General features: G+C 39.3%; 1 protein-coding gene across 1 annotated transcript in view; it reads right to left on the reverse strand.

The window, feature by feature from the left end:
- The window catches only part of DNAH14 (dynein, axonemal, heavy chain 14), a 641,625-nt gene that overhangs the window by 244,186 nt on the left and 374,356 nt on the right, over positions 1–23,083 (reverse strand). The window contains 2 exon segments of the mRNA XM_006871162.1: positions 21,007–21,188; positions 22,175–22,366. Of these exon segments, the coding sequence (XP_006871224.1) occupies positions 21,007–21,188; positions 22,175–22,366 (374 nt within the window).

The following is a 23,083-nucleotide window of genomic DNA, read 5'->3' on the forward strand; positions in this document are numbered from 1 at the left end:
ATCTTACAGTCCAGAAACAGAGGACCCTAGGACCATCAAGAGAGGAACACACAAATAGAATGCGGGACCTTATCCAGAGAAGCAGCAGTGCCAGAGATGGAGGCAGAGATGGGGGCATGGAGAGGGGCAGCGGCTGAGGACTCTAGATTCATCAACTAAGAAGAGAAGAACTAAGAACTGGTGGCCAGGAGCAGACTTGCAGAATGTGCCCTTTGGAATGTGCCTGAGTGGGGTTTTTTGTTTGTGTGTTTTTTTAAAAAAAGTTAAAGTGGATAAATACTTTTAACTTATGGTATATGGAGGGGATTATAATAAATGTAATAAAACAAGTTATATGAATTGTTGAATGTGAAACTGATGATGTGCCCTGTAAACTTGCACTCAATCCACACTAAAAGCCTTAAATTAAAAAAAAAAAAATCAATTAATCAGTCAGTATGCTCCTTGGGAAGCCTATACAGGGTCGCTATGAGTTGGAATCAACTCAACAACACTTTACAACAACAACATTACTGGTGATGAAATTGATAATTACTGATGATTGGAATGCAAAGGGTGGAAGAAAATAGGAAGAATCAGTAGTTGGAAAATATAGCCTTGGTGGTAGAAATGATGCTGGAGACCACATAATAGAATTTTGGAAGACCAATGTCTTGTTCATTGCAAATACTTTTTAAAAACAACACAAAAGGTGACTATACAAAAGAGAAATATCACATATGACCATTATTGTAAAAGCTTTTAAAAATTTTCAATACTACAAGAAAAAAAATTCTTTGAAGGCTACCAGGGTTGGGTGGGCAGGAGGGGACAGTAAGACACAGGTCAATGTATCCATTAACATATCATATCTTGGGTAAAAAAATAAAAATTAAAAAGGATGACTATACACATGAATTTCACCAGATGGAATACCCCAAAACCAAATTGACTACATCTGTGGAAAGAGACAGTAGCAAAACTCCATATCAAGAGCTAAAATAAGACTCAGGGCTGATGTGGAACAGACCGTCAATTGCTCATATGCAAGTTCATGTTGAAGCTAAAGAAAATGAAAATAAAATAGCCAAAATTTCATCTTAAATATATCCCATCTTAATTTAGAGATCATCTCAAGAACAGATTTGATCCATTAGACACTAATGGCTGAAGCTGTGAAGAGTTGTGGGATGACATACAGAACATCATACAGAAAGAAAGCAAAAGGTCATTAAGAAGGCATGAAAGAAATAACAGATCAAAATGAAAGTCATAAGAACCTCTGAAACATGCTAAAGCAAATGGAGAAAATGAGGAGGTAGAAGAACTGATCATAAAAATTTAAAGGGCAGCTCAAGAAGACAAAGTCAAGTATTATAATGAAATGTGCAAAGATCTAGAGTTAGAAAACCAAAAGGGAAGAACACATTCAACATTTTTCAAGCTGAAAGAACTGAAGAAAAAATTCAAATCTCGACTTGAAATATTGAAGGATTTTATGGGCAAAATATTGAATGATGCAGAAAACATCAAAATGAGATGAAGGAATACATAGAATCACTGTACCAAAAGGAAATGAACGATGTTCAGCCTTTTCAAGAAATAGCATGTGATCTAGAGCCAATGGTACTTAAGGAAGAAGTCCAAGGTGCACTGAAGGCATTGGTAGAGAACAAGGCTACAAGAATTGATGGAATGCAAATTGAAATATTTCAACAAACAGATGCAGCACTAGAAGCACTCACTTATTTACGCCAACAAAATTTGGAAGATAGCTATGTGACCAACTGATTGGAAGAGATCCATATTTGTGCCCATCCAAAAGAGAGGTGACCCAACAGAATGCAGAAGTCATTGGACAATATCATTAATATCACATGCAAGTAAATTTTTGCTGAAGATAATTTTAAAAAGGCTATAATAGTACATTGACAAGGGACTGCCAGATGTTTAAGTCAGATTCAGATGAGGACATGGAATGAGGGATATCATTGCTGATTTCATATGAATTTTGGCAGAAAGCAGAAAACACCAGAAAGATGTTTACCTGTGCTTTATTGACTATGCAAAGACTTTCAGTTGTGTGGATCATGACAAGCTATGGACAACAATAGAGAGAATGAATATTCCAGAACACTTAATTGTGCTCATGAGAAAACTGCATATAGACCACGAGGCAGTCAATCAAACAGGATAAGGAGACATTAAATGGTTTAAAATTAGGAAAACTGTTCACCAAGTTTGTATTCTTCCACCATATTTATTTATTCAGTCTGTACTCTGAGCAAATAATCTGAGAAGTTGGATTATATGAAGAACATGTTATCAGGACTGGAGGAAGACTCATTAACAACCTTCTATACATTGCTGAAAGTGAAGAGGATTTAAAATATTTGCTGGTGATAATCAAAGACCACAGTCTTCAGTAGGGTTGCACCTCATGTAAAGAAAAGAAAAATTCTTACCACTGGACTAATAAATAACATCATGATAAATGGAGAAAAGATTGAAGTTGCCAAAGACATAATTTTGCTTGGACCCACTATCAACACTCATGGAAGCAGCAATCAAGAAACCAAACAACATATTTCATTAGGGAAATCTGCTGTACAAGACCTATTTAAAATATTCAAGAACAAAGATGTCAGTTTGAGGACTAAGATGCACCTGATCCAAGCCATGGTATTTTTAATAGCTTCATCTGCATGTGAAATTTGTACAATGAATAAGGGAGACTATAGAAGAATTGATGCATTTGAGGTATGGTGTTGGAGAAAAATAGGAAAAGTTCTACAGACTGCTATAAAAACAAACAAATCTGTGTTGGAAGAAGTACATTCAGAAAGTTCCTTAGAAGCCCAAATGGCCAGACTTCATCTCTCAGTTGTTGTTGTTATGTGCCGTGGAGTTGGTTCTGACTCATAGCAACCCTGCATAGGGTTTCCGAGGCTGTAAATCTTTATGGGAGCAGAAAGCCACATCTTTCTTCCACTGAATAGCTGGTACCTTCGAACTGCTGACCATGAGATTAGCAGCCCAATTCGTAACCTATATTCTACCAGATGTGGTGCTGTGAGTTAATGCACCAGACTGCAAAGCCGTTTGAACTACAAACTCGGTGGTTCAAGCTCACCAGTCACTCCTTGGAAACCCTATGCAGGGTCAGAATCGACTTGACGGCACTTAACAACAATAATATTATACCAGAGCTCCTTTCATCTCTCATACTTTGGACCAGTCCCTGGAGAAGAATATCATGCTAGTTAAAGTGGAGGGTCAGTGATAAAGAGGAAGACCCCAATGAGATGGATTGGTATAGTCATAACAGCAATGGGCTAAAGCTTAACCGTGACTGTGAGGATGGTGATAGGCCGAGCAGTGTTTCCTTCTGTTGTGTATGAGGTCACTATGAATCAGAACCAAGTTGATGGAGCCTACCAACAACAACAATTCATGTTTGATGAATTGGTATCTCATTTTTTTCTGTTTTTATTTGCATCTCTAATAGCTAATGAAGTACTGGTGTGGCACTGTGGGATTTTTTTTTTTTTTTCTTTTTCTTTTAAATATTTTTATGTGTTGTTGAAATCTATTGGCTAGTAGTTTGTTGAGAATATTAGCATCTATGTTCATGAGGGATATTGGTCTATAATCTTCTCTTTTAATTATGTTTTTGCCTGGTTTTGATAATCGGGGTTATGCTTGCTTCATAAATGTATTTGGGAGGTTTTTATCCTTTTATATATTCTGGAATAGTTTGAGTAAAATTGGTGTCAGTCTTTTCTGAAACTTTTGGTCGGTGATTGAAAATGTTTCCATTCCATACTCTGCTGTTTACTTTCAGCAAACTGACCAAGAAAAAGTTCAAAAGTCAACCATCAGCTGGAAAACTGATGCTTACATTTTTCTGGGATTCTCAAGGGAACACTATCAGGAAAAGGTTCAACAATCAACAATGCTCCTTATCGTCAGATGTTCTCTGAAGAGAATAAGCCTAAACTTTGTATTAAACACACAGAACTACTAGCCAGTGGTGTTGTGATCTTGCATGGCAATGCACATCTGCACACCTCTGCCCAAACTGTTGACACTCAGTAAAAACTTCATTTTGAAGTGTTAAAGCATTCTCCCTGTACTCCTGATCTTGCACCATCAGACTTTTCATCTATTTGGTACCTGAAAGCAGCCTTTTGAGAGCAAAGATTCACCTCTTATGAAGATGTGAAGATAGTGGTATGTTCGTGGCTCACAGCTCAGCCTAAAACACTAAAAAAAATTTTTTTCCTAAATATTACAAAAAGAGTTGTTGAGAGATGGACAAAGTGTAGTGAAAAACAAAGTGTATGTTAAAAAATGGAGGCAGCAGGTAAAAAAATGACGTACTTGTCTTTTCTAAAAGTTGAATACATTCTACAGCTAGAGTGCAGATAATTTGTGAATCACCTCACAGTTTTTGCGCCTTCCTGTGAATCTAAGTGGAATGAGGGATATCATTGTGATTGTCAGATGGATCTTGGTTGAAAGCAGGGAATACCAGAAAGATGTCTATTTGTATTTTATTGTCTATGCAAAGACATATAACTCTGTGGATCATAATTAACTATGAATAACATTGTGAAAGAATGGAAATTTCAGACCACTTATTAGTGTTCATGCAGAACTTGTACATAGACCAAGAGCAGTCATTTGAACAGAACAAGGGGACACTGAATGGTTTAAAATCAGGAAAGGTGTGTGCCAGAGTTGTATCCTTTCATCATACTTATGCAATCTGTATGCTAAATAAATAATCTGAGAAGTGGCAACAGGATTGGAGGCAGCAGATTCATTAATAACCTGCAATATGCAGATGATACAACTTTGTTTGCTGAAAGCAAAAAGGACTTTGCTGATGAACATCAACTCTGGACCAATAAATAATACCATGATAAATGGAGAAAAGATTAAAATTGTCAAGGATATCATTTTACTGGAATCCACAATCAATGATCATGAAAGTAGCAACCAAGAAATTAAAGGACATATTGCACAGGGCAAATCTGCTGCAAAAAAAAACTCTTTTTAAAGTATTAAAGAATAAAGATGTCACATTGAGAATTAAGGTTGCCTGACCCAAGCCATGGTATTTTCAATGATCTCATATGTATGTGAAAGCTGGACAATGAATAAGGAAGAATTGACACATTTGAATTATGGTGTTGGCAAGAATAATGAAAGCACCATGGACTGCTAGAAGAACAAACAAATCTGTGTTGGAGGAAGTACAGCCAGAATGTGCCTTAGAAGGATGGTGAGACTTTGTCTCACATACTTTGGACATGTTGTCAGGAAGGACCAGTCCCTGGAAAAGGACACCATTCTTGGTAAAGTAGACGGTCAGAGAAAAAGAGAAAGACTCCCAGTGAGGTGGGTTGACACAGTGACTGCAACAATGCACTCAAGCATAACAATTGTGAGGATTGTGCAGAACTGGGCAGTGTTTTGTTCTGTTGTACATAGAGATCTTATGAACAACAGAAAGAAACACTACTCTGTACTATGCCGTTCTCACAAATGTTGTTTGAGCCAATTGTTGCAGCGACTGTATCAATCCATCTCATTAGGGGTCTTCTCTTTACCAAGAATGATGTCCTTTTCCAGGGACAGATCCTTCCTGATAACATGTCCAAAGTATGTGAGACGAAGTTTTGCCATCTTTGCTTCTAAGGATAAATGATTACATTCTGACTGTGATTCTTCCAAGACAGATTTGCTTGTTCTTCTGACAGTCCAGGTATTTCATTATTCTTTGCCAATACCATAAATCAAATGCATTGATTCTTCTACTGTCTTCCCAATTCATTGTCCATCTTTCTCATGCATATGAGGTGATTGAAAATACCATGGCTTGGGGAAGGTGCACTTTACTCCTCAAGGGACATCTTTGCTCTTGAACGCTTTAAAGAGGTCTTGTGAAGTAGATCTGTTCATTGCTATACAGCACCTAACAGCAACATGAATTTACTATTATTAAAAAATAAAAAGGTAAATAAATGATGAAAGAAATGAAAAATTTCCACATATCTATTTACTAGAATAAAAATGGAAAAACAATCAGTTTGTATGGAAAATAAACTAATAAATACAAATTAACCTTAAAATCAGAAGACTCTATATATCTATTACTCAACAAAATTTTAGTCTTAAGTGCAGCAAGACAGAGAACAAATGCTGTGGAGCATTTTGAAAGAAAAGATAGTATCTACTTCTTGGGCATTCATAATCTAAAACAGGGGTGGGGAGCCTTTTTTCTGCCAAGGGCCCTTTGGATATTTATAACATCATTCTCAGGCCATACAAATTATGAACTTAAAATTTAGCCTCCTACACCTATGGAAGCAGTAACTCAAAAGAGGGAACAAGTCCTTACAGCAAGAATCATTCCCACCCCCTCCACACACAGAGTAGACAGGGATGGGCAACTTGGACATTGGCTACCAAAAATGGGGGGTGGGGGGCTACAAAGGCAAGAAGACACTGCCTTACAAGCTTTCAAGAGGGAACCTAGACTCAGAGGGCCTGGAGGAAGGTAGAATCTCCAGTGAGTAGTATTCAATCTGACTAGGTGGGGCTGATGCAACGAAATGCAGACGGGTCTCTTGTGATACAGTGGTGAATAATTGCTATCAGGACTGACTGTGAGGGTTGGAAATGTAAGGGTGGACATTTTATAGCAAGGAGGGGAGTGATTGACTTTTCAGTCTAGGAGCGGAGGTCCCTAGGACCATCAAGGGAGAAGAGCAGAGAGTGGGACCCTACCCAGAGAAGCAGTGATGCCTGAAATGGAGACAGAGATGATGATGTGGAGCGATGGAGCAGCTGGAGACTCTAGACCCAGAGAGGGAGAGAGACTGTGTGCTGAAGACCTGGGGGGTATGGGGGAAGGATTGCATGGAGGGGATTGTAACCATGGCAATGAGACGATATACGATAGAATGAATGTAAAACTAATGTTCTCCCATGTAAACTGTCACATAATTCACAATAAATCATTTAAGAAAAAAAAAAATTTAGCCTGCTCTATTTGATCAAACATTTAATTAACTCACCCCCTAACGTAATGGCGGGAACTGCTTCTCTTTGGTGAGGCATGTGATGCTAGCTGGTATTGATGCTGCTGCTATTCAAAACTGTTTTTCCAGGTTTTCATCAGTCAGTCAGGAGCGCAGTTGACTCTTTGTGATGGTAAGTTTTGAAAATAACTATTCACAGCAGAAAGTTGTTCCAAACACAGATGTATATTTCAATGCATGTCTTCCCACAGTGGGAAATTCATCATTGCTTGTGTAACATTTCTAGATCTGAAGCAGTGGGAGGTTATTGTACCTAGCTTCCAGCTCATCATCCCTTTGCAGCTGAATGATTTTGTGTTGTAGGTTATCAGACACATAAACTGGTTACACACTGATTGGTGTAGCAAACATGTTCAATTCCATTTATTTATGTTCCATGTCCTTGAATCTTTCATTAAAAGTCTCAATTAGTTTTTCACATTCATCAACATATTCAAGTGGAGTAGAAGGCTTTTGTCCTTCTAGAGTGGGGATATGCACTGTGTTATACCATTTGAACTGCACTTTCTACAGCCTAATTTAGCTTCAAATGATTTCACTTTTGAAAGCAGGGAGCTGAGAAGCTGGTTGGGGTCCTGCAGCTTGATGTTCATCGCTGAGAGGTACTTGGTAATGTCCAATGTGCAGTTGAATAAAATAAATTCTACAACTAGAGTGCAGATAATTTGTGAATTATATAGTTCACACAGCCACTTACTATCATTGAATTCCCTGACAGGTTTTCCCTTCATCTCCGTGAACTGTTTGACTTCATCCAGCATTTCATAAAATCTTACGAGTATGTTCCCCTGACTCAGCCACTGCACTTCATAGTGATAACAAGATCACTATACTCAGAGTCAAGATCATTCAGTAAACTCCTTAAACTGGTGGCTGTTAAACCCACTGTTTTTGACAAAATTTGTGCATAACATTACTGTTGACAACGTGTTGTTGGGCCTCAATGACTGTGGATGGATACTCTCTTGGTGTATGATGCAGTAGCATATAATTAAATCACTTGGGTCAAGACTGCGATGATTCAGTTCTTTTTTGATAAATGCAATTAACCCTTATTGCGAGCCAACTATGGCTGGAGCTCCATCTGTAGTAAGACCATTTAAGTTTTCAAATATTAGCTCAAGTTTTTTCATTGATAAAACAAGTCTCTCAAACTAGTCCTCACCTCTTGTAGTGCCATGTGTGGTTTCCAGTGACAGCCGTTCCTTTCACATGCCAAATTCTGCAGTTATCCCATGAACAAAATGGCCAGTTGGGCAGTATTTGTTATGTCCATTGTCTCACCACAAGCCAGAGAGAAAAATTGGAAATCTCCTGCAGAATCCTTCAATGCCTTTCCAATATCTTGTGCTAAATCAATAATCCGATATGAGATGGTTCTCTGAGACAAACTAACACTCTAAAACAATTTTATTTTGCTCGCTCACTATATAACTTGTCTGAATAATGTCTCTGGCACAACAAGACCTAGTGAAAGTGGCTTATTGTGATTCCAAAGTCAGCTGAAGAACATTGATTTTATCCAGATGCATTTGGCCTCTCCCTTCATTGAGGTTAGTGTGTTTGGGGCTGTACTGATGCTCCAGATTAACTTTTTTCATTACTGCTAACGCAAGGCACACAGATTTGCCTTTAATTTCAACAAACAAATAATTATTTGTCCATTTCTCTTGGAAAGATCAACACTCTACATCAACTTTTTTTTTCTTTGTAGTTGCCATTTGAAGGATGTCACACCACTTAAGTTTTAATAACTATCTTGTATGTGTGTTGCCAACAATATGATTATTTTGCTGTGATCACTGTTCTAATACTGCATCTTGGATTTGGAACATAGCCAACATTGGTATCATCGATTATTGAGCTCTCTTCTGTGTACTGTAACTTCCGTAATTTTCATCTGAGATTCAGTTTTTGTGAGGATTGTTGGTCATGGATGTGTGGCTAAAGATTGTATTTGAGTTATTGTCTGTGTCCACAAAGAAATCGATAACACTGTTGTCAATCATCAGAGGCAAGGTCATCAGCAAACCAAGGATCTTCTCATCTCATCTCATCATCACTGGATTGCCTTGGTTTCACTGCAGTATATTAACACTTTCTCAATGTGGACACTCCCAGCCTACCTGGCACTGACTCTCCTCTGAGTCACAGCAATACAGGCAGATAGGTTGGAGTAGCTGACAAGAAACATATGTATCTGTACTATCATGTACTTGCATGTGTCCCATCTATTCCATCATGGATGCTTCTGGCTTGTCCCTCAACATTTACATTTTTATTATGATTCGCTTAATATAAATGTATGTTGCTATGAAAAGAACTCCTAGATTTATTGAATTTCAAGTCCCGCCTGTGGTTGCCTTGGCAGGGCCAGACCAAATGATTCTGTGGAGTCCTGGTGTGGCACTGTGGGTTAATGCACTGGATTGCAAAGTCAGTTTGAGCCACAAGGCCGACGGTTCAAACTCACCAGCCACTCCTTGGAAACCCTATACAGGGTCCCTGTGGGTCAGAACCAACTCAATGGCACTTAATAACAACAACATATGGCACAAGGGCCAGATGTTCCCCACCCCTGATCTAAACAATGTAGTTATGAATACCCTATAAATTGCCAATTACATAGATGCTTTTCAGTATTTTATTCTTTAACACTGGTTGAGTGATGGTTATGTGCCGTAGAGTTGGTTCCAATGCATAGTGACCCTGCATAGGGTTTCCGAGGCTGTAAATCTTTATGGGAGTAGAAAGCCTCATCTTTCTCCCATGGAACCATGGTAGTTTTGAACTTTTGACCTTGAGATTAGCAACTGACCACTACGCTACCAGAGCTCCTTTGATTTAACTCTGGGGCCAACAAAAACCTTTTTGACTCATAAAGGCCTTATAGTACAGAGAACTGTCTCATAGGCTTACCAAGGTTGTAAATCTTTATAGAAACAGACTGCTACAGTCTGGTGGATCAAACTGCCCAGCTCTTATTTAACAAGTGAGCACTGTAACCCCTGTGCTGTCAGGGCTCCCTACTTATATTACTCCCATATTGATACAGTTTATAGTATTTGTTGTGTCTGACATTATGCTTATCATTTAATCATTAAACAAATAAGCAAACTTTGAAGTAGACAATGTAATCACTATTTGCAGACAAGAAAACAGGCTCTGAGAGAGGTGAAGTAACTTGCCAAAGCTCACAGAGCTGGTAAATACCTAAGATGAGCTATGAATCATGTGTGACTGACACGCACAGCTATCCATAGAATTTCTCCTCAAAGCTTTACGGGCTTACATCTTACTACTTTATTGTTATGGTTTTCTGAAATAAAAATATTTACAATGAGAAACTTCTGGTATGCTGTGATATTTTTTCTTCTGCCAACCCCAGTTTGATGCTTCCATTTAAAAAACAATTTTCTTACTGCCTCCCACAGACACCAAATTCATTTTAGCCTTGGTGTCTCTCCCTTCCAGCTGACATGACACCTAAATCGAGATCTCAAGATGTATAGATATTGTTGGTAGGTGTCATGGAGTCATTTCAGCCTCAGAGCCACCCTATAATCAACAGCACAAAACACTGCCCCATTCTGTACCATCTTCATCATTATTGTTGTAGTTTCAGCCCTTGTTGCAGTCACCGTACCAATCCATCTCATTGGGGGTCTTCCTCTTTTTCTCTGACCCTCTGCTTTGTCAGGCATAATGTCCCTTTTCAGGAGCTGGCCCTTTTTGATGACATGTCCAAAATAAATGAGACCAAGTCTTATTTATCATCCTCACATCTAGCTGTCATTTTGGGATAATCCAAGACAGAGTTATTTGTTCTTCTGACAGTCTGTGGTATATCAGCATTTTTTTAGCCAACACCATAATTCAAATGTATCAGTTCTTCTTTGATCTTCCTTATTCACTGTCCAGTTTTTGCATGCCTATGAGGCGATTGAAAATACCATGGTTTGGGTCAGACAGAAAACTTGCACCTAAGTTTTCAAAGTGGGTTCCATTTTATTCAAAGGTGTGGGGGCAGGTGGATTATAACTCTGAAGTAGGTTCCCTTATTTGTTCCTGTAGGCCAGGCTTACCACCAAACTCCCCAAACAGCCATGGCCATTAAGTCGATTCTCACACACAGTGATTCTACAGGAAAGAGTACAGCTACTCTACCAGGTTTCTGAGACTGTAAATATTTCTAGGAACAGACAGCTCCATCTATTCCCACAGAGTGACTAATGGATTTGAAGCTCTAACCATGCAGTTAGCAGCCCAATACATAAACCCATGTGCCAATAGGCCAAATCTTGGCAGGGCATCCTGTGATCTTGCCGAAACATAGAATATGGGAGATTTATGATTTGCTGCTAGAAGGTCACTTCCTACTCACTTGCCTATATTCCTGGGATGCTATCATGAGATAGTTTCTCATTACCTCCTAGGTTCTGATGAGGCTTTCTGCCTTTCCTCCCCTCATTGGGGGGTACAGCAATCAAATGCTTAACTGCAGCACTAGCTGAGTTTTTCAGCAATAGAGTGTTTACTATTAATGCTGTAGACCTCAGACCCATTTATTTTGGTGTCATTTTATGGGACAAGGGGCATAGGGAGTTGGTACCTTTGGCTACTCTTGCTTTCATTGTTATTTTGCACTAGGCTGCCTGGATCTAACAAGAGTTCATTATTTCTTTACTAGCTGAATTTGAGACATACTAAATTTATTGCTCAATGTGGGGTTGGCAAGGTCACAATACCCTTTTGGACAAAAGATGGGACCATATAGGCTGATTTAGAAGATGAGGCAAGATTCCCTGGGATCTGATAGAGCCTACTCTTGTCATAGTTAGGAAGCAGGGTTTCCTCACTGTCCTGCTAGGGGACTGTGTGGGCTAGATTAGGGTCTCTGATCAGAGTCCCAGCATCTGGAAGAGCATGCTCTTACCTAAGTGGTGAATGAGAAGAAAGAAGTAAGGGTCTTCCTGCTGTGGGATTGTTCAGAGGCTGTAAGAGTGGGATGTGATGGTAGTGGGGTACAGTAGAGTCAGTTCTGATTCAGAGTGATCCTGTATAGGGTTTCCAAGACTGTAAATCTTTTGGGAACAGAAACCCTCATGTCCTGTGGAGTGGTTGATAGATTTGAACCACTGACCTTGTGAATAGCAGCCCAACCTGTAGCCCACACTACACCACCAGGGCTTCTTAAGGGCTGGGACTGGCAACATGAAAAGAATTTCCCAGGACCCAACACTACCTGCTGATGAACATTTAGAGATTAAGTGTCAAGAGACAGACTTGAAATGAGATGTCGGACTGATCCTTTTAATTGTTGCTAAAATTTCATTTGTTGAGGCTGAGTTGAGAGCCACTTCAAACCAAAAGTAGGTGCAAACCTGTATTACTGGTGTGGTGTTCATTCTGTGTTTCCTGGTCACACCCTCTCTTTACTCCCACCTCAGCTGCTTTAATGAAAACCTCACTGCTGTTCCCGCTGACTGTGCAGCCTCATCTCCTACTCTGAGATGCTCTGCCCAGCCCAGGAGAGAACATGTTCTGCAGCTGCTGCTGAAGTGAATGTGTTAACTCCTTTCTCTGTGTTCCCGTAGACAGAGGGGGCCAAATTCAGCTAAAAGAGGCTGGGTAAAACTTGTATTAAAGAGAAAACACTTCAAGTGACTTTGTGTGTGAGGTCTTTGAGCCAATTATATGTACTGCTGTAAAAATGTATAGTGTGTATTAACTAATGCGTTAGTAAGGGAGTCCTGGTAGCATAGAGGGTTACGAGTGGGGCTGCCAGCCTCAAGATCAGCAGTTCGAATCTACCAGCCCATCCGGAGGAGAAAGATAAGGCTTCCTGCTCCAGTATAGATTTACAATCTCGGAAGCCCTATACAGAGTCACTATGAGTCAGAACCAACTCCATGGCACATAGTCACCACTGCCACCAATGTGTTAATAAGGCACACTGGTGTTATAGAGTGTTAGACAAAATTTATCTGATGTTCAAAGCTAAATCATGTCTCAGTTGACAAATCAAATATCTCAATCTCATTCACCTTAAGTATCATTAGATTATCTGCCAGCAGGAGAGACTGATGTATCTTGATAAAATTTATGGGTTGCTTGCCGAATAAAGGAGCTTGGTGGTGCAGTGGGTTAAGCCTTTATTTACTAATAGAAAATTTGGCAATTTGAACCCACGAGCCACTCCATGGGAGAAAGTCTGCTTCTTTAAAGAGTTACAGCCTTGGGAACTTTATGGGTCAGTACTACTCGGTCCTATTGGGAAGCTATGAGTCAGAATTGAATCTACAACAGTGCAGTTGGTTTCTTGGTTTTGCCAAGTAAAGTATCTTGGACACTGTGGGCAAATCCATAACATTACATTTCTCTGGCAATCAAAACCCAACCCAGCCAAATCAAAACAAATCATCTTTAAAGCAAAAAGCGCCACTGCATGCCAGGTTGTCCCTAAGGGTTAGGCTGATTGCTCTGTAAAAGAGGCCACATTGCACAAAGTATTGGGGCATTGGCTACAATCGTTCCTGACAGATGAATTATACTGAGCCTTTATATCCTTCTGCACCTACTGGAGTGTCTTGCCACTGTTAAAATTCTTTTCAGATTACAGTGCTACTGTTTTAGTAGGATCAGGTGATTCTGGTCACACCATATGGTCCTTGAAACCACAGTCTCCAAGGTATGAACAAGATCGGTTCCTAACTGTGCCTTTAAGAATTTGTAGGTAAGTTAGAATAGGTGCATACAGGTCTTACTTAGTTTTACTTTAGGTTAGGTGTTGGCTGCTAACCATAAGGTTGGTGGTTCAAATCCAGCAGTTGCTCCTTGGGAGAAAGATGAGGTTGTCTGCTCCCATAAAGATTGACAGTCTTGGATACCCTATATAGGGTTGCTTTGTGTCAGAATCGACTCAAGGGTAGTGGGTTTTGGTTAGTGCAAGAAAATGCTCAAAACCTTTCCAATGATTGAAAAGTGCATGTGTAGCAAGTGGAAGTGATTGTGTGATGAAGACTTTGTTGCTAGTAGGGTTCAATCATTTCAAAGTGAGGGAAAATTGGAAGTGTTAGTTACACAGTGCTGCCTGTAATCTGTGTCTTATTTTACTGGATGGACATTCCATATACCCAACTGGTTGTAACTTACCATTAAGTGTATTGCAAATATTATCATATTCAGTATATGTAATTCTTCTTACAGTAGGTATTGTTCCCAGCTGGGAAATGCCACAATTGAAATCATAGCAGTGGGAAATGTGCACAGCTAAGAACTCATGTGGTTTTCCCAAACCAGTCATGTGGCATCAGTAAAAAGGCAATATGGTGTGTAAGGGGAGAGGAATGAGAAGAGCACCTGACTGACTATGGAGATAGTAGAAATTGGAGTGCCTAAGGAAATTTTTCAAAGACTACACAGACTGCCCTTCACTCAGGGTAGTCAGTTTGAATGAGCCCTTAGAGCTACAATGACTGACAATGATACAGACTGGAATCTGCTGCAAAAAGATATGGCCACTAGGCAATGATGCCTTCAGACCCGACACTGCCTGACATTACCACTATCAAATAGATAGGGCAATTAACTGGCTTATTATTGAATGTTAGTAGATACTGAAAGACTAACAAAAAACAACTAGTGTTGTTATACCCTGTCAATTCTATATTGGAAAGGTTCCAAAAAGAACCAGAGAATCATTATTAAGTAAAAATGATATATCTAGGAAAACAGGTGTCCATGGGGTCTCCCAGGTACACGAAAATGTGTCTGGTCACCGCTGGAAGTGGCTGTCAGCCATCTGTGTCAGCAGCTCTGTGTCAGCACCTTGGGCTTCTTGAGAACCTTGGCCACACATGATCTAGAGCATATGTGGGCCATGCTCACAGATGGGTCATCTAGGTAAAGGCCAATGAAATACACAAGGCTAATACAGTTCTGTAATGCCAAAACACTGGGCATGGAAAAGGAAGCTCTGCTCAGTGTGCAATGCATGAATTGTGATGCTTCCTTTGAAAAACACCCCCCAAATATGCCTTGCTACATTTTTTATGAACTCCTGGTCAATACACAATGGATTGATGGCAGGGTATGTTGCCTGACAGCAGACTGCATAAGACTTTTTTGTGACGTATAGAAATGTTCATGAAAAAGGACCATTTGAGGATAAGCCAATCAAACTTCCTGTGCCTAGGCAATGACAGTAGTCACCAGGACATGCTGGAGCACAGGTATGCTAATCCAGCTACAATTCAGGCCCAGGTCCCAAAAGAAGACCTACTGATTCCAGCCTATGTGAACAAGAAGCCTGGCAAATGTACGTGAGCTGCCAGTTATAGAATTGAGTAGCCAAGGGATCTCATTATAGCCCAGGATAACAAACCTGGCTCCTCCTGGAAAATAGGTTACATAGTCCCTTACCTTTCGTCTTGAGAGCTCCACAGCTTATTACCATCTGGTGAAATGCAGACCATTATCAGGGTATGACACTGCTACACAATAGATGTGGGCCACACAACTCAAGGGCTCTTAGATTATGATACATATTTAGATTTCCTGAACACATCTAATCAGAGAATGCTCCTGTCTTTCTAACAAACAGTACTCTCAAATGAGCAACTATTAGGGACATTCTCTGGACCTTTGATGCCCCACATCATCCCCAGGAACAGGTGCCATTAAAAATAGAATGCTCTCTTAAAAGAAAAATCAACAAAGATAACTGGGCAACTGAGGCTCAGCTACCTGTGTAGCTTGCATTGAAGGCAGACTTTTATAAATGTGATACTTTCTCAGATGTATCTCCCATTTAAATAGGATGCTTAAACTATGAGTTTGGGGTGATGAAGAAGCCCAGATGGACTCTAAGAGACTCAAACCACATAACTAACCCTTCTCTGGAGAACTTTCCTTGCAAGTGTACTCCTAGGAAACTGGGCTTCTGGAACTTTTAAGTAGCAAAGAAGAATTGGAACGTGGGAGACTCTAACCTGGTACTTCTTTTGTCACCTCGCTATACTTGCTGGATATGGGCAGTAGTGGATATTGATGATAATGATCATGCATGTAAGGTGACAAACCTTAAGGTGGTCTTGGTATGGCCAACACATTAGGAGGGAGAAGATACTCTAGGATGGTACAAGGCATATAACTGAGCCACCAGGGATAAGTCTGGGCGTCTGATATGGGTAAGATATGAAGAAGACTGAACAAGTGATTGTCACAGGTACTGGTCATACCTCACATGACAGTGAATGGAGAGCAACAATCCCAGCTAGTGGGAAGAAATACCTTAACTTTTGGGAAGTTAGGGTTTGAAGGAGAGAGAATTTTGTCTGCAGGGCATCTGGCCAATTAAACCAGATTACTACCAATTTAACAAAAACATAATGTAAGAATTCTCAGAGACCTTCCATGGAAAGTAGCTTACTCCAAGTAGCCTGTACTTAAGATAATAAAACAAGATTAACTTTCTGAACATGAGTATGATTACCTTTGACCTCATTATATTAAACTATATAGCAGCAGACTATAACAATTTCTCTAAATGATAGTGAATGCACATGATTTTATTAACAAAAACTTAATAAAATTAGACCTTGATCCCACATTAGCAAAATGCTGCTGCTGTCAAGGTTTCTACTACTTCTTATGTAAACAGGCTTATACTTACCTGCTACACATAAACAAATCTAAACTTTCTAGACTGAATGGTGATGAAAAATTGCATTTCCCTGGATTCCTGTCGGTCAGTTGAGGTGCAGTATGCATGATTGCCTACACTTCTTGGGGTGCCTGGATTAATGACATTTTAAACTTGAGTTGGCTCGATATAGGGAGCCTACTATGATCTATCTTTCCATTGGGCCAATCATCCAGTGAGTCATAGTCATGGTCATACTCATCCAATGTTGCCTAAGAACAGATTTAGTCTAAACTTCTCCCCACATGTCTGTCAGTTTGTCATAGTTGCTGTGCTGCTGGAAGAGATACCACTGGTGTTTCAAATAACAGCAGGGTACCCATGGTGAACAGGTTTTAGTGGAGCTTGTATATTAAGAGCAGACTATGAAGAAGTAATAGACAGTCTACTTCTGAGGGATTAGCTCATGAAAACTTTATGAATAACAGCAAAACATTATCAGATATAGTACCAAAAGATGAGGCCTTCAGGTTGGAAGACACTCAAAATATGACTGAGGAAGAACTGCCTCCTCCCAGTGGAGATGACCATAAAGACATGAATGGAGCAAAGCTTTCAGGACCTTCATGTGCTAAGGAGGCAGAACTCAAAACAAAAAGAAACAGCTGCAAAAGTCCATCAATAATCAGAATGTGGAATATACAAAGTAATAATCTACTTTGGAAGTTATTAAAAGATGAAATAAATGCATAAAGATCAGTATCCTAGATTATGGTAAGCTGAAATTGTCAGATATTAACCATTTTGAATCAAACAATCCTATGATTTACTATATAGGGAATTACAGATTCAAGAATAATACCACATTCATCTTCAAAAAGAACATTTCAAGATTTATCTTTAAGTACAATGCTGTCAGTGATAGGATAATATCGATATGCCTTTAAAGAATAAGAGTTAGTACAATTATTCTTCAAATAATCACAGTCAATTTCCAAAGCCAGTGATGAAGAAATTGCAGAATTCTACTAACTTCCTCAGCCTGGAGCTCATCAAACATGTGATCAAGATGCATTGATAATTACTGGTGATTGGAATGTGAAAGTAGGAAACAAGAAGGAGGTTTGAGTAGTTGGAAAATATCCATATGATGGGATTTTGCAGGACCAGTGACTCAGTCATTGCAAATACCTTTTTTTCAACAACATACACAGCAACTACATACCTGGACCTCACCAGATGGAATACACAAGAATCAAATTGGCTACATCTGTGGGAAAAGATGAAGGAGAAACTCAATATTATCAACCAGACCAGGAGCCTACTGTGGGACAGGTCATCAATTGCTTATAAGCAAGTTCAGGTTGAAGTTGACAAAAATTAAAACACGTCCATGAGACCCAAAATACAACTTTGAGTATATCCCACCTGAATTTAGAGACCATCTCAAGAAGAGGTTTAAATCACTGAACACTAATGATGGAAGCCCAGAGAAGTTGTGGGATGACATCAAGAACATCATATATAAAGAAAGCAAAGAGGTCATTAAAAAGACAGGGAAGAAAGAAAAGACCAAAGTGAATATCAGAGGAGACTGGAACTTGCTTTTGAACATAGAGTATCTATAGCAAACGGAAGAAATAATGAAATAAAAGAGCTGAACTGAAAAATTTTAAAGGACAGTTCAAGAAGACAAAGTCAAGCATTATAATAAAATGTATAAAGACCAAGAATTAGAAAACCAATAGGGAAGAACATACTTAGCATTTCTCAAGCCGAAAGAACTGAAAAAAATAAAAAATAAAAAATAAATTAAGACTTGAATTGCAATACTGAAGAATCCCCTGGACAAAATATTGAATGATACAAGAAGCATCAGCAGAGGATTTTGGTGAGTACACAGAGTCACCATACCATAATGAATTGGTTGACGTTCAGCCATTTCAGGTAGTACCATATGATCATGAACTGATGCTACTGAAGGAAGAACTCCAAGCTGCACTGGAGGTATTGATGTGAAACAAGTCTCCAGGAATTGATGGAATACCAATTTCAATGTTTCAGCAAACTGATGCCGTGCTGGAAACACTTACTAGTCTATGCCAAGAAATTAAAAAGACAGTTAGTTGGCCAACCAACTGGAGGAGATCCATATTTGTGGAAATTTGACATAAAAGAATGTGGAAATTATTGAACAGTATAATTAATATCACATGCAAATAAAAGTGTGAGGAAGATACTTCAAAAAGTGGTTGCAGCAGTACAGTAACAGAAAGTTGTCAGAAATTAAAACTGGATTCAGAAGAGGACATGGAAGGAAGGATGTCATCTTTGAGGTCAGATGGGTCTTGGCTGAAAGCAGAGACTACCAGAAAGATGTTTACTGGTGTTTTATTGACTATACAAAGGCATTCAGCTGTGTGGATCATAATAACTATGGATAACATTACAAAGAATGGATAGTCCATAATACTGACCTATGCATAGACTAAGAGGCAGTTGTTCCAAAAGAACAAGTGGATACTGTATGTTTAAAATGAAGAAAGGTATGCACCAAGGTTGTATCCTTTCACCAGACTTAAATTCATTTTGTATGATGAGCGAATAATCTGCTAAATTGGACTATATGAAGAAGAATGTGGCATCAGGATTGAAGGCAGGCCTGTTAACAACCTGCAATATGCAGATGACAGAATCTTGCTTGCTGAAAGAGAAGAGAACTTGAAACACTTACTGATGAAGATCAAAGAATACGGTCTACAGTACAGATTACAGCTCATTATAAAGAAAACAAAATTCTCACAACTGGGCCGATAGACAACATCATGATAAATGGAGAAAAGGTTGAAGTTACAAGGATTTCATTTTTCTTGGATCCACAATCAATGCTCATGGAAGCAGCAGTCAAGAAATTATAGGATGCATTGCATTGGGCAAATCTACTGCAAAAGATTTCTTTAAAGTGTAAAAGAGCAAAGATATCACTTTGAGGACTAAGGTGCATCTTCCCCAAGCCATGGTATTTTCAGTAGCCTCATATGTATGTGAGAGCTGGACAATGAATAAGGAAGACCAAAAAATAATTTATGCATTTGAATTATGGTGTCGGTGAAGAATACTGAAAGTACCATGGACAGCCAGAAGAACAAACAAATCTGTCTTGGAAGAAGTACAGCCATATGCTCCTTAGAAGCGAGGATGGCCAAACTTTGTCTCACATACTGGACATGTCAGGAGGGACCAGTTCCTGGAAAAGGATATCATACTTGGTAAAGTAGAGGGCTGGTGGAAAAGAGGAAGACTCTTAATGAGATGGACTGACACAGTGACTGCAACCATTGGACCAAATATAACAACAATTTTGAGGATTGAACAGGACGGCGCAGGGTTGCTATGAGTTGGAACCGACTCAGCAGCAATTAACAACAGCAACAACTATGAGTGAGGGCTGACTTGATGGCACCTAACAACAACAATAACTATATAAGCCCCCTAACAATTATTTAGGTTATCTAATGGAGTGGCCAATATTTTTTTAAAAAGAATTCATAGTTGGATTACGTGAAAAAATCAGGGGTTGGAATAGTAGAGGAATAGCTCTTCCATGGAGCCCTGGTGACCTTGCCCTCATAGTTCTCCTAGGAAAGGCTTAAACTGGAACTGACCAAATTCTTGGCAGAACACCCTGCGATCCTCCCAGAACACGAGAGCACAGGACACTTGTGAGCAGATGCTATGGGACCATTTCCCATTCATGTCCCTATCGTCCTAGGAGGCTGTCATGGGATAGTTTCTCACATTCTCCCTGGTTCTGATTAGGTATGAGTTTTTTTGTCTTATATTATCTACTCAATATTTAGAGAATAGCTGCAGGCTATAAAGCTGCTTAGCTGAAGCATGGTATTTTCAGCAACAGGGTGTCCACTATCTGTGTTGGTGTCATCCATGGGACAGAAACATGGGGATCAGGCACCATTGGCACTCTTGTTTTCATAGTCTATGTAATGCAATAAACTTTCCGTAACTAATAAGGTTTCATTATTGTCTTTATGGCTGAATGTGTCTGCTTTGCCTGTAAAGAGGCCAGCCTGTGGATACACCAGGGGAGATAACTACCTTATCTCTTCAATGGTCTTCTGCAGCTTTTGGCCTTTTCTGCCACTGAAAATGCAGATTTGCGCACATTGTTTTATATTTGTATATGTGTCCCTTTTTACAAATAAAACATCAATGTAAAATATATTTTAAAATTTGATTTCAAAGACTGACCTCTTCATTTGCGTCTCTTTCTCTCGTGACTTCAAAATACGTGCAAATGTATCCATGAATTGCAAGTAGCTCCTGGGAGTGATATAATAATGTCTTCTAGTTTCCTGAAAGAACTTTATGCTCAAGTCTGTAATACTTTTGTGGATTTGGACACATGTTGGGGCAAGTTTTTCAATTAAATTCTGAAAAACAATACTTTTTTTAAGAATTAAGAGAAAGCAATCTAAATATACATTAAAAAAAAGAGAAAATAAAACATTGTAACTTGAAATAGCTCATCATTTCTGAGAGGTGGAAATGTATAGAAAGGTACTCGGTGAACTGAACCATGAATATATATGCTTGGGGTGGTGGTGGGGTGGAAGAGGAAATAATGTGGCTAATGATTAATGACATGCCATTTTCCCAGGCTCTCTCCTTCTTTCTGCACCAGACTTCCAAGGATTTAGGACACCAGGGTCAATAGCTGATGGTTATCTTTATCTTACATCTTTAACAGCAAGATACTCAAGGAAGTGAGGGGCCATTGTCTTTTTATTCTATTTCCATGCGCCTTTTAAAGCCCCCACATATGTAAAAACTAAAAGTAAAATAGAAAATGTAAGGGCAGTGATGAAACTGGGCACCTTTGAAACAGAGTGTTAAGGGACTAAAGAGAAGGGAAGTCACAGAAAACACTAAGTAGTCAAGGCAAATGCTTGACCTGTTATATAATTGGACCCATTGCTGATAGTTACTACTGAGTCGATGTTGACTCATAGTGATCCCATGTGTACTGCTACATTAGCTTTCAAAGCTGTGACCAGGCCTGTCTAAAGCACCTCAGCGGGTTCAAACTGACAACCTTTAGCCTATTAGCTAAGTGCTTAACCATTTGCTCCCCAGAAAGGCTCCTTAATTTGGCTTGTTGTTATTGTTAAGTGCTGTCAAATTGGTTCTGACTCATAGCAACCATGTGTAGGGTTTCCAAGGAGCTGCTGGTGGGTTTGAACTGCTGACCTTGTGGTTTGCAGTCTAGTGCTGATGCTACAGCACCATGCCAGGATGGAGGGCTACCTATTTCTTTAATCTAGAGGTCACTGTTAGTCACAGACAAAATGCTGTCAGAAGCTGTTAATAAATTGACAGCTTCACTTGCATGAGACTTTTCAACAGAGGTTATATTTACCTTTCTTTTCTCCAAATTCACCTTTTCTGTTAAGAAAGAATTGGCTACCACAAGGAGAGCTTCTTCTGGCCACTTCTCATACCAATTGATTGTGCAGGAGCTAATCATAGAAGGGTATGTTCTACAACTTTGGCGAAAGTTAGGCTCTGCAGGGCTCATGGTCATAAAAATATGAAGGTTTTTATGTATTCTCTGAAAAATCATGAAAATTTAAATTGTTAAAATATAGTCCACTGTTTTGGAAAAATACTATTTTGAAAATTCCATTTAAAATTGGTCTCAGTTCTTTCCTTACTGAGTAGTCCAGAAGCTGATCAATTGTGAATGGAGTGTCTGACATAATGGAGTCCTAAAAGAAACAACTGGTCTTACAAAGTCGTTCTGAGGACAGCTGTCATGTTCTGCTCCAGGGGACCCCACTCTCTTGGCTTCATTTGGTTGAAGCTGTTAGGGGAGCACTGGATCCAGACTGCTCCCTTGTTTAAATCAATTCTAATGAGGAAGCCTGGAGCTAGAGTTCTTTTCAGTATAAGACCTTGTATCTGTTGGTAATGCTGCTGTTTTAAATGCTGTGGAGTCGGTTCTGACTCATAGCGACCCTGTATAGGGTTTCTGAGGAGTGGCTGGTGGGTTTAAACCAATGACCTTGTGGTTAGCAGTCCAGTGGCTCATCTACACACCACATCAGCAGTCTATCAGATGGTGATAGGCCTATTTTGTTCTTTCTTCCTGGGTATTGTGCATTTAAAACCTACAGAAAGTAGGTTAAAGTAAAAAACAAACAAACAACAACAAAATATATATATACACACTTGTTGTTGTTAAGTACTGTGGAGTTGGTCCTGACTTACAGTGACCCTAAACAGGGTTTCTGAGGCTGCAAATCTTTACAGGAGCAGAAAGCCTCAT

The sequence above is a fragment of the Chrysochloris asiatica genome, unplaced genomic scaffold, assembly GCF_000296735.1.
Source record: "Chrysochloris asiatica unplaced genomic scaffold, ChrAsi1.0 scaffold00161, whole genome shotgun sequence".
NCBI lineage: Eukaryota > Metazoa > Chordata > Mammalia > Afrosoricida > Chrysochloridae > Chrysochloris > Chrysochloris asiatica.